Source organism: Panicum virgatum, chromosome 6K (assembly GCF_016808335.1).
Source record: "Panicum virgatum strain AP13 chromosome 6K, P.virgatum_v5, whole genome shotgun sequence".
Lineage (NCBI taxonomy): Eukaryota > Viridiplantae > Streptophyta > Magnoliopsida > Poales > Poaceae > Panicum > Panicum virgatum.
In genome coordinates, this window is record NC_053141.1 from 1,521,856 (window position 1) to 1,534,947 (window position 13,092).

Consider the following 13,092-nt stretch of genomic DNA (forward strand, 5'->3'; position numbering starts at 1 on the left):
TAATGCCAACGACTCTCAAGTATGGATATTTTAGACTAGTAATAATCGTTGTGACACCTCCTCAAACACGACATCTAACTTCATAATTTTCAAATAATGTTTGACGACTCACAATGCAAAAACTACTAAAGAAACAAGTACACACCAACATACTCCCTCTGTTTCAAATTATAAGTAGTTTGACTTTTTTGATGCCAAATTTGACCATTCATCTTGTTCAAAAATTTGTGCAAAACATCACTTTTTTGTCGTGGGTTTCTTTATCAATACAAAATCTCCAAGAGTGTCTTCAATTTGATAATGTTTGCATATATTTTTTTAAATAAGATGAGTGGTCAAATTTAATGTAAAAAAATGTCAAACGAACTATAATTTGGAACAGTTGTAGTATACTTAATAATTAGCCAAAATAAACAAACCACGAGTGTTGATTCTTCATCATCAACCGTCGAGGCGGTCATGCATGGGCATGTGCATCACGGCAGCTTGTCAACGATGCGATTAATGCCGCACGGCGGTCAACAACCCCGGCATGCTCACCGCGTCCATGAACTCCTCGTCGGCGACGAGCCTCGCGAGCGCGTCCGGCGCGATGCACACCTCCAGCGACATGCTCCCTCCCCGCTCCGGCCCCTCGAACACCGTCGCCTTGCCGTCGACCTTGTTCCCGGCGCCGCTCCGGATGGCCACCGGCTTCCCCCACCCGAAGTCGTTCCCGAACACGTCAAACCGCGGCGAGCTCCCCGTCACCAGCGCCGTGCCGCCGGACGACAGGTTGCCCACGTACGTGAAGTCCGGCTCCCGGACCCACCGCTCCAGCGACTCCCTCATGCTCGCCTCGTCGAACGACGCCACGGCGCGGTTCAGGAGCCACGCCGTCCAGCCCAGCCCCTTCTCCTCGATCTCGCCGGCGGTGGCCGCCGCCCTGCCGAACACCATGGCGTTGCCGACGTAGCCCGGGGGGATGCCGCCGACGCGCCCCCGGCACCCGACGACCACCGAGTAGAACGTGCCCTGCTCCGGCGGCAGGCGCCGGGCGCGGCACACGGCGCGCCAGAGGTGCGCCAGGACCGCCTGGAGCGACGAGATGGCGGCGTCGGCCGTGCCGGCCATGGCCATCTCGCCGTTCGCCCGGGCCTTGAGCTTCCTGACGCTCGCGCCGGAGAAGGTGAAGAAGCACTCCTGCACCGCCGTGCGCTCGAATCGCTTCACGATGTGCTCCAGCTTGCGGAATGGCATGGGGATCGGCACGGGGCAGGTCTCGTGGAACCACCGCTGGAGCACCGGCGGCGGCGTGGAGAGACCGCCGCGCAGGTCGCCGCCGGCTCGGTGGATCTCCGACCAGGTGTTGAAGAAGTGCCAGAAGGCGGTGCCGTCGCCGACGGAGTGGTTCAAGGTCATGCCGAAGAACACGCCGTCGGCGAGCTCGGTGACCTGGACGGCCAGCACGGGGAGCGGTCCGATGGCGGCGTCGGCGCCGAGAACCCGTGCCAGCGGGTAGAACTCCCAGACTACGGGCGGCGTGTAGAGCGAGGAGACGATGTCCGCGGCGGCGACCCCCGGCGCCACGGCGTGCACGAACTCGGCGCCCTCGCCGGTGCACCGCAGGAAGACGGACACGGTGCCGTCGCCAAGCTCCTCGGCGGCGAGCCGGCCGGCGAAGGGATAGAAGAGGCGCAGGGCGCGCGCGAACGAGGACTGGAGGGCGTTGACGAGGCTGGCGCCGGAGACCGGAGGCCTGGGCAGGAGGATGCCCTTCTGGATGTAGTCGATGCTGATGAGGCGTAGGTCCCAGGGCGTGAGGTGGATCACCTCGACCTCCGCCTTGGGTGGATGGCAGCCGTTGCCGTTCGCCATCGGCGGCGGCGGCGTCAACGGGCGCACCATGCGCCGGGAGACGACCCGGACGCCGCCGCCGTCCATGAATGCGGCCGGCAACTGTTTTCTTGGAATGAAGCCGCGTTCTTGGGCTGCCTCTGCCTGTAATGCTGGATGGCATCCTATAACCATATAGAATTAGGAATAAATGAGGACCGATTGACTTGACCTTGCTACGCGTCGTCATTGGGTTTTGATCCTAGCTGCTGGTTGGGAGCAGCAAGCTAAGCGCGATCATATCGGAGGCACACACGAGCAAATCCAGAAATCTTGATCAATAAAATAGACCAATTAGTCACCTTGGGGCGTCATCAATGATGGTTATTAGTTCCGACCTGCTAGCTACGAGGTGCATTGGGACCCGTAATAAATTTGATCAAACCTAAGAAAAGTTTGACTTGGGAAAAATCTAGAATGACTTGTATGTTGAGATGGAAGGAGTAGTTTTTTTTTATCGCTCCTCCCATCTCTTTCCCATGTATGGAAAATGTTACTGTGGATCCACTATGCGACCATTGGAGCTACCGTTTATATCTAGGGAAACAAAAAAAAATGTCTGCCCACTGTACAAAACCACTTTAGGGGGTCATTTAAATTGTTTTGAGAAGTTGAGGGGTTAAATATCTGATTTTTATAGTTAAGGGGCAATATAGTCAGGTATTGATACGTAGATTTCTTTGGTTGATCTCCTCTCTCATGAAGGATTTATACGATGGCATTTACAGACCCTAGGGAATGGCCTATTACAAAATACCATCACACCCCTCAAATAAATTATGTTGACCGAGGATAAAATGGTCAAATACAAAGTATACGTACACTTTTTTTGAATTAAAGTATACGTACACTTAATATCCGTATGTTCAGCCTTAACAAGTCTTTTAGAGTGGGCCCACATCGCCACTCGACCTGGCCCTGGGAGGGCCGTCGTCAAGGCCCTGCTGAGCTGGGGGAGCATTATTGTCTTCAAAGGCGGTCCAACAATTGGATTATATGTGAGTTAGGTATTTGCAAATTATTGTATTGTATATGGTTACACTAAATGAGTTTCTTAACATAGAAAATTAAAGGGGCCATTATAAGGGAACCGAGCTGAGCTCGGGTGGCTAGCGGAGGCGGTGGCCATGCACGCTGCCGGCGCGTCTCTCACCGAAACGTGAAAACAAGCAAACTAAATTTGAAATTCCAATCTGTTGACGCGAAGACGTGTCGTCGGAGCACCACCACAAGAATCTAACGAACGCCCGCACGGGACCTGTCGGGGCAGGCGTACTTTGGGTTGCGGGGCAGGCGTACTTTGGGTTGCTCTAAGGTCAGCAGATCGCCTAGAGCATCTTCAAACGATGTAGAGATGAAGGAAGAACAAGATTGAAAAAGTTAGAACTTGGAGAAGACAAAAAAGTAATGAAAAGTAATAGATTGATATAGTTTTAATCGATTGGATACCCTGAATCGGTATGGCCTTTTATATTTACACGGAGGGAAGGTCTTGCCCCATTAAAAGTCGAAACCCTAACAAATTTCGTGTCAAAATACAACTTCTAACTTGGACTAGGCTGACCAGTCTGACCAGTCCGATCTGGGTCGAGTCTTCCCGAGATCATAACTCTCTCATTTAAACTCCAAATTAGAAGTTTTCTATACGCATTTTGATCATCTCGACAACATCTACGCAACCATGAAGTCAAATTTGCATTTTAAAAAAAAATCACCCAAACCGGTCATACAGGTCTGCACAGCTGTGCCAATTTTGGTTGTGAAATTTCGACTCTAATTGAGACCATGTAGAATAGAATTAGGAGATAATGCTAAAAACTATGAAAAAGCAGTACCAGATAATGGTATAATTTTTTTTTATTTTTAAATGATCACATGAATACCTATTTGTGCATTAAATTGTCTAACATACTCCCATGTAGTTCTACTATCCTCCCAGCGAATTTAATAAATTCCGGCACCTTGAAATTGTGAGGATATGGTATAGCATCAAAACTCTTAGGATAAGACTTTTGACACACAATTATTTTATCTCTAAGTTAGCCGAATCGCTTTTATGTTTTTCACATATTTCTTTATAACAAGGATCGTCATTTGGCTTCTGCATATTAGAGTTGCTGTTATTCGGCATATGATGTGTTACATGGTTTGGTTGTGCATAGGGTGATTGCTGCAAATAACCATTTTTCGGCACTACATCGAATGAAAAATCTGAACTTTGAGGAGGCATAGGGTATATATTATATGTCATTGCAGTATATGGAGGAACACAATAATAATAACAAGCAAATCCATTTGTTCGGCTAGGATCAATCTAAACGGGAGGTATACTAGCAATTGGTTCTGGAGATGACTAACACTACTGCAAAATTTCATTTACCGAGGCACTTTAAAATTGCCTCGGAGGCGGGCACATTTTCTAACTGCCTCGGTTAATGCCTGTCATTAACCGAGGCGGTCACTTTTTATTAACTGAGGCGGTTAAAAAAAAACGTCTCGCAAAATGTATTAACCGAGGCGGGCTCACTTAAAATACCCGCCTCGCTTAATCAATATTAACCGAGGCAGTTGTCTTAAAATAAACACCTCGGTTAATCAATTAACCGAGGCGGACATTATAACCCAACCGCCTCGGTTAATCAAGCCCAGCCCGTTAGCCCAAAAGGCCCAAATACAAGCACACCTATATATACTAGACTTAGGGTTTCGTATTCAATCGTTCTCCTCCCTTTCCTCAGCTCGTCAGCGCCTCCCCTCCCTCTCTGTCTTCTTCCCGAGTGGGCGCCCCAGAGCTCCTCTACTCCGCGGGCCTCGCCGTGCCGCCCTCCCGCTCCCGCCCCCTCCTGCTCCGGCCGCCGCGTGGGGCGCGTCCGCTCCATGCTCCTCTCCTCCGCAGGCCTCGCCATGCCGCCCTCCCGCTCCCGCCCCCCCCTCCAGCTCCGGCCGCCGCGTGGGGCGCGTCCGCTCCAGATCTGGCGGCAGCGCGGGCGCTCAAGCTCGGCCGGCGCTCAGGGAGGCCAGATCCTACCCCGGCGTGGGCGGATCCGGCAGTGGAGTGGGGGTGTGGCGGCGGCCCGGAGCGGGAGCTGCGTGCGGGGAGGCGGCGGAGTGGGAGCAGCGGTGCGCGGCAGCGGCCCGGAAGTGGAGCGGCGGGGCGCGGTGGAGTGGGAGCAGTGCGGCGCCCCAGAGCGGGAGCGGCGGGGGAACGGGAGCATCAGGGCGCGGCGATGGCCCGAAGCGGGAGGTGGCCGAGCGGGGCGCAGCAGCGACGGCCAATGGGCTCGGCGGGCCCGTGATGGGCTCACCGGGCTTTTTTTTAATTTTTTATACCATTTACCGAGGCGGGTATAGAAACAGCCTCGGTTAATGCTTTGATTAACCTTGGCGTTGGTCCCGAGGCGGTTGCAAAAACCGCCTCGGTTAATATTTTTGCCTGCCTCGGTAAAGAGTTGTGTAGTAGTGTAATAGCCGATCAAAGCTCTAGAACCGGTTAGACTAGTTGAAATCGCTCCCCCCCCAAACCTGTCTGACCGGTTTGTGAAACTGATCTGACTCGCACTGTATTGTTCTGGATCGGAGTTTTTTTTACTATGAAGGTAGCTATTTCGGTACTGTGCAGAGATTCTGAGCCAATCAGATCACTCTCTTGTCACCCTAGCTAGCTCCAAAGAGAAATTGCGCTATGAAGGAATTGATATGTGAAGGAAGTGCTTGCTACAATAATACAGCGTGTGTGCCTCAAGGAAAGCCTATGTTAGTACACATCATGTTAGACTACAAGTAATCTAGAAGATGCTCTCTGGTCAAGTGGGTCATACAGCTGCTGAGGCAAACCCTTTTTTATTTTGCAAACCTAGAGTCTCTAATAATAGCGTGCATGCTGACTGCATGGAGCGAATGCATATGTGTGTTTTGTATCTGAAATCCTTGTCAGCATAGTCATTATAAGTCAATTTGATGATGTGTTTTAGTCCATATATAATCCATAAACACGGAGACTAACAATTTACAAGGATGCATAGATTACCTGGCTACCTTAGTAACAAATAATACCAAAATAATGAAAGATGGCGGCGCCGTTACATTGCCACCATTTGGAAAGTGGGAGAAGCTTCACTGTGTGGGAGGGTCTTCATTGCCTTGGCTGGCAAAGAGAAGGTTCGTTTCATATGAATGATTGCATCTGGCAATGACCAGCTCAAAACATGGACAGCGGGACCAAGTCTACGTGTACCTGAGGTGTGCACGCTTGCGTTGCGTGCTTATCTTCAGCAAGAATGACATCGACAAACTTGTTCATCACAAGTACAAAGGTCAAGTATATATGATCGCATGACATAGACACAAATTAACTTTATTGAAAGATGAAAACAAGATCTGGAAGAAAGGCACGCACGCACCAAGATCGACCTGCTCTCTTGGTTTTTTTAGCCAAGACTTGCTTTTGCTTTTCGTTAAGACCAAGCCCTGCTCTCTCTCTCTCTCTCTCTGAATAATGCCCAGTTGCAACGTCATGGGGTTCCGTTTCGCAATTTCGGCCCACTACAGATGCAATAGCTAAGGACATGATACTCATGGGCCATGCGGCGGTTTATTTGATTAAAACCGGCCTATCTGATTATCTTCATCCGGCCGGCCCAACTAAAGCTGCAGTCATGTTCGCGCTTGCGCTTAACTCTCCCTGACGAGACGCGTGACGACCAGATCTCGCGATCGAATCGATCTCATGGCTGCTGAGCGCGTTCCTCATGGGTCACGGTGGCCGCCGCCGTCGAGCCGGTACCCAGGCTGGGTATTAGGTAGCATGCGCGTTCCTCAATACGCGCGCGTGCGGTGGCCAGGATTCAAACCCACAACCTCTTACCTCACTCGTGCCTCCCTTACCATCTCACCCACACAGCTATTGTGACTGGGAGAGGGATACTTTTCTTTTGAAGTAACCCATGGATCGGAGCCCTGAGGAATGTCGAGTACTCTATCCTGCTTGTGATGAGTGAATTGTCAACTGTACGGTGTGATCATGCGCTTGGTCTTTGGATTGCAGGTACACTGGCGTCGAGTGTCGACGGAGAGTTGCCGTGGAGGAGCTCGGGACGGGCGGCAGCTGTGGCGTCCACTCCTGGATCGAGGACGCAAGCGACGACGGAAGGCGGGTTTCTTGGTTTGCGCCACAAAACCAAGCAGGCGGACGGCGGTAGAAGACGCCAAGTCGTGGAGGCACGGGCGTCGGTCTCGGGACTGACGGAGGCGACGGGCGTCAACGGCGTCTAGGGCCTCGCTGCGGGCGAGGAGGTGACGGGCGTCGGGCGGCGTCTAGGGCCGTCAGAAGGCCGAGGCGGGAACGACATCTAGGGCCACGGCGTGGAGGCGGGAATCTTCCTGCGCGTGGAGTTTTGGCGGTTTTCTCAAAACTGGCCACCTACCCGGGTTTCGCGGACCCCCCAAAACCGCGAACCGGATCTTCATCGACATGGCGGCATCGCGGAGAAGACTTCGTTTCGAAGAAAGAACCTCGGCCGTCGGATGAGTCCATTGTATCTTTTCCGGTTTTGCCCCTACGGGCTTTCTAGTTTAATGTTCAGCTCTAGGGGTAGTTTAGTCTCTTTGGTTAGAGGGTTAGTGGGGTTAAAAGAGGAGAGGGGGCACCAGCTCACTGCGCGCTTTCCACCCACCAGAACAGCCGCCACCATCTCTCCCTGGCGCCCCTTTCCTCTTCTCTGTTCTTCCTCCCCAGGAGTAGGATTTGGAGTATAGATTCTTGAGACTTTGTACGGAGATTGAATGGGAAAGGAGGCCCTTCCCTCCTTGTGCCCTCCGGGGATTTGATTTCGTCTCAATTTCATACGTCTTTGTGCCTTGTTTGTATGATTTTCGATTTTCCTTTGTCGATTCTTGAGTACGAGATAAGAGGTTGTTTCTTGGTGATTGTGTGACTCTTTGAGGTGATTCTAATCTATCTAGCCTAGGGCAAAACCCCCCGGAATCACGAGTCGCTTCGAATCGACGTTTTTGTGTTCTTGAGAAAACCCCGTTCTTGCTCGTGAATTCTTCGATTCCTCCCAAACCATGGAGTGATTCGTCGATTCCTTCCGTGGACATGTTCACAAGTCCTTTGTGATCATGCCTGCAAAATTTGAGCTCCTTGGGTTTTGATTTGATCCGCCGAACATCGAAGTTTCCAAAGGTCGCGGGCTGAAAAATATTTCTGGACTCTGGTTTTCCTATCACCGGATGAACCGACGCTTTGAAGTTGTATGCGTCGGATCAACCGGTGAGGAGATTTCTCACACGTTAGGGTTTTCTGCTCTTCGCTTGGTAGCACCGGTGCAATAGTTCCACATTCATCGGATCAACTGGTGTTACTTATTTTGCAGTGCTGCGTTGAGCGTTTAACCGGCGTTTTAGATTTGCTTATGTCGGTTTAACCGGTGCGTGATCAGTCCGTTTTGGTGTTTCTCTGGACAACTGCACCGACGCTGAGCTCAGATTTTGCCGGATCATCCTGTGTTGAACACCGGTTGAACCGACGCTATTCAAACTCCTCCGTCAGATCAACCGGTGCTAACTTTCTCTCTGCTGCCGGCTCTGCTCATCGGTTGAACCGACGATGTTCAAATCTGTGTGTCGGATCAACCGGTGAGTTATACCGTGCTGTTTCTTGGGTTGTTTCTTCGCGTATGCTTCCGCGTTATTTCTCGCTTGTTCCTATGGCAGCTTTGTGTTAGTGTAGCTCCTCTATAGCTACTCTACACTCCACCTAGGACTTGAGGGTTGGGTGCGAACTTGCGATCTTACGCCGAACTTTCGATTGCGAAAATTTTCAATCAGCTCCCATTCACCCCCCCCCCCCTCTGGTCGCCTCTTCGGTGCTTCAAGCACCACCACCCGGTACTGAAAGTATCGATTGCTGTTACCACCCGGTATTAACGTGGGAGAACCCTTTAGTACCAAGGTCCCCTTCGGTCCACTCCCAAAAATAAGGTACAGGAGAGAGAAATTTTTGGTCATGATTTTGTGCTCTCCTCCAGCAGATTTGGTATAACTGGGTACCTATAAAGCTTTCTAACAATACTCTAATGCTACATGGGTTTTTCACAAAAGGTCCAAGACACAGAAAAACCGTCGAAAATTACATGTTTCATTGAAGGGTTTTTTTGCAAAATTGTGAAAAAATCCCCTTCTTCCTCCTTCACACCTCCTGCCTGCCTCCTCCTCCCTCCCCAGCCTCCTCTTTCTCCTCTCCGTCCCTCTACCTCGCCACAGCTCCTCCGTCGCGACACTCCTCGGATCCGCCTTGTTGCGCCACGCCACGCCACTCCGAGTCGTGGGGAGGCGGCGAGCGGGCCGCGCCGTGCTAGCATCTCACGGGGAGGCGGCGGGCGGGTGGCGCTGTGCCTGCATCTCGCGAGAGGAGCGGGCGGTGGGAGCAGCGGGCCGACGGCCGGCGTCGTGCCGCGCCGGTATCTCGCGGGAGGAGCGGGCGGTGGGAGCAGCGGCCCGGTGGCCTTGCGGGAGCGGAGGCCGGCGGGAGTGGCAGCCGGTAGCCTCACGGGAGGCGGCGCGGCGGCGCCGCCGGCCGGCGAGCGGTGCCGCACTGACATCTCAGGGAACGGCGGCGTGGCTGCGCAGGGAGGTGGCGGCCGGCCGGAGGTGGCATGGAAAACTCGGACAGGAGCAGTTGGTCTCTCCCGCCACATGGCTCCAGTTTTAGCAAACGAGCCTTTGGTTTGGTATATTTGGGTCAAGGAGAGAGAAATTTAGGTAATTTGCTAAAAAATGTAGGGATAGGTATCCATATACCAAATCTGCTGGAGTGGTTTTTTGGTGGATTTTAGGTATCCAGACAGTTTTTAGGGATAGATATCTATGATACCAAATCTGTTGGAGATGCTCTAATGCGCATTAGTACCGGGTCTAGTTCGTACAGGTACTTTTAGGGTGGACCAATAGCCCTTTTTCTACTAGTGGCAAAGGCAGGAGAAGTTAGGAAAGCAAAAGCAAGCACCGACACGTACATACCCAGAGCACAGCAGATCAAAGCAGATATGGAGAGGATTGGGACAAAAGATGCATGTACCCTTTGATAGCTCTTCAATTATCGGCTGTAACTAAAGTTGTTCTTAAGATTAAGCGACAGAGAAAGGAATAAAGGAATAGAATATGTAACTATGCAGCTGAGAGCTAAAGAAAATTAAATGATTTCTTTAATACTTCTCTAAAAGTGCTCGAATGCCTTACTATATTGGAGTACAAATTTTGAACCGCCTTATATTTCAAGACGGATCGTTGATATACTACTATATATCTTGCAGTGCAGTTACTGCAGGGAATAATACTCGCCCGCCGAGAAGGTAGCGTGCTCTTATAGTCTTATGGAGAAAGAGCAAAGGCGGGAGAAGGAAAGCAAAAGCAAAGCACCGACACATGCATTACCCAGAGCACAACACAGCTAGCAGATACGCACTACCGGAAATCGCTAGTTTGTCGTGTGCCTGTGTTTTTGCCGTGTGTTTTTTGTCGGACATACGGCAAATAGCCACTTTGCCGTGTGCCACGACGAAAACGCACGGTAAAAAAAAACACGGCAAAATCTACGCTTTACCGTGTGTTGGCACACGGCAAAGACTTTGCCGTGTGTTTTCTTTTGGCACACGGCAAAGTATACAGTTTGCCGTGTGTTTATTTTTTGGCACACAGCAAAGTATATAGTTTGTCGTGTGTTTTTTTCGGTACACGGCAAAGTCATAATTTTCTTTTTCTCTTCTCATCTCGAAACTTTTTCTACCCTCCACATACAACATGTAGTACTCCTTGTTAAAATTTGACATATTTTTAAATTTTTTGCTATATTTAACAAATTAATTGTATTTCAAGCAATTTTTTGAATTAAGTCAAATTTAAACTACAAGTGGTTGAAGTAATAGAATAAAATGAGTGAAAAATAATATTCATGTTATTTAGCCCAGTTTGAGACCTTCCACGTGAAATCAAAAGAAAATTTTAACATCTTGTTCAGGAAACACGCCCACGAACGTGTATCCGAATGATTTTAAAATTCTAAAAAAACAAATGAAGTCTGAAAATCATGAGATTTGTCAATACCTCGTTATATCATATATGGAGACAGTGGTAAAAAATTGATTAGGTTTCGTAATTTTTTTACGTACAATGCTTACAAACGAAAATATCTCCGGAGAAGAATCAGAGAGTTGAGAAGGATGCGGTTAGGTTTGGAGTGAAAGTGACGGTCGAATTTGAGTTCGACTCCGAGAGTTTTTCTACTCTTCACATACAACATGTGGTACTCCATATTAAAATTTGGTTCATTTTTGTATTTATTTGCTATATTTAACTAATTAAACAAATTTCAAATAATTTTTGAAAAATAGAACTTTGCTGTGGGCCGGAATTGGGCACACGGCAAAACCAGCCCAACTCCGGCCCATTCGTCGCCGGCCCATCAAAACCCTAGCTATATTTCCACCCCTCCCCCCTTCCCCATGCCGCCTCCCTCCCCCGACCCCCGCCGCCTCCTCCCTCTCCCTCAACCGCCGCCGCCGCCTCCCTCTCTCCTCCTCCTCCCTACCTCCGCCGCCTCCCTCCCTGCCCTCCCTTCCCTCCCCTCCAAGCCCAGACGGCGGCACCGGCGCATGGACGCCGGAGCGAGCTCGAGGCCGGACGGCGGGATCTACGGCGGCCTCCTCTACCCGGCGGCGGTGCATCGGCCTCGAGCTCCCTCCGGTGGCATGGCCTCGAGCTACCTCCCCGGTGCAGCCTCAAGCTCCCTCCCCGGCGCGGCCACGAGCTCCCTCCCCGGCGCGGCCTCGAGCTCCCACCCTGGTGCGCCGAGATCCGCAACGAGCTCCGATCCCTCCACCGGCGCAGCGGCGACGATCCAGTGGCGCAACACGCGGAGATCCAACGGCGACGGCCAGGGGCGCGGCGGTGATCCAGCGGCGACGGCAGGGGCACGGCGGTGGTGGCAGCGGGCGGCGGCCGGAGCTAGCAGCACGGCGACGGCCAGGGGCGCGGCGGCGGAAGTCCAGCGGCGACGGCCAGGGGTGCGGCGGCCGAGGTCCAGGGGCGCAGCGGCGGAAGTCCGGCGGCGCGGTGACGGCTGGAGCTGGCGGCGGCGGCCTAAGCAGGGCAGCAGCGGTGGGCCTGTAGCTTTTTTTTATTTCTTATATTTTATTTTGCCGTGGGTCAGACAAGCACACGGCAAACTCTTTGCCAGGTGCCCGACAAAAGGCACACGGAAAAGACTACATTTGCCGATGCTTGTTTACCGTGTGGTCTTTGCCGTGTATTGCACACGGCAAAGACTTTGCCGTGTATTGCACACGGCAAAGACTTTGCCGTGTGGAAAATGGGCTTTGCCGTGTGCAACTGGCACACGGCAAACTTCGTGTCTCCCGTAGTGGCATCGACTATCGCCGCCGACACGGAGACCGGCTCACACGAGCTCACCATCAGCGGCTACTCCGGCACAAAGGGCCTCGGCGTCGGCAAGTTCATCAGCTCATCTGCGTTCATCGTCGGAGGGCATAGCTGGTGCATCCGATACTACCCCGACGGTTGCAACATTGAGAACGCTGACTCAATCTCCGTCTATCTGGAGTGATTGGGTATGGCCAAAGATGAAGTCAGGGCTCGGCAAGGTTGGCAACGGGTCGGGTTTGGTTTGGGTGGAGTGTTTGGGCACCCAAACCCGAAACCCGAATTTGAAACCCGAACCCGCCCCGAACTTCAATTCGGGTCGAAATCTATCCCCGAAACCGAAATCCGCGGATACCCGAAAACCGACGGATAATCCGAAACCCGAACATTTTCTAGTGAGCTAGACGAATCTCCCAGAGATGCTGATGCGGGCCACCGTGTCGTGCGCCTCCGTGCCTGGGCCGCGTCTGGCGTCTGCGTGCAGCTGCAGCCTCCGTGGGGGTGCAGGCGGACGGCGAGCTCCGTGCCGGGAGGGGTGCGGCCGGCCGCCGGGCTCCGGCAGGGCGGGGTGTGGGCGGACGGCGACCTCCGTGCTGGGAGGGTGCGGCCGGCCTCCGGCCCTCCGCCGTGCGCCGCGCCGGGCGGGGCGGGGTGCGCGCTGCGAGCCGCCGGCCGGCCTCCGAGCTCCGGCAGGGCGGGGTGCGGGGCTGCTGGCGGACGGCGACCTCCATGCTGGGAGAGGTGCGGCCGGCCTCCGGGCTCCGGCCCTCCGCCGTGCGC

The 13,092-nt window shown here is 52.5% G+C and overlaps 1 protein-coding gene across 1 annotated transcript; it reads right to left on the minus strand.

Annotated features, from left to right (window-relative positions):
• LOC120711166 (uncharacterized acetyltransferase At3g50280-like) lies at positions 1-2,100 on the minus strand. The gene has a single exon (XM_039996612.1). It carries the CDS (start codon positions 2,008-2,010, stop codon positions 502-504), a length of 1,509 nt encoding a protein of 502 aa, XP_039852546.1. The 5' UTR covers positions 2,011-2,100; the 3' UTR covers positions 1-501.
• Between the last annotated feature and the right edge of the window lie 10,992 nt (positions 2,101-13,092).

What these genes read in the sequence shown, in the direction of transcription:
- LOC120711166 (XM_039996612.1), bottom strand. Translation starts at nt 2,010, where the DNA reads ATGGTTATAGGATGCCATCCAGCATTACAGGCAGAGGCAGCCCAAGAA.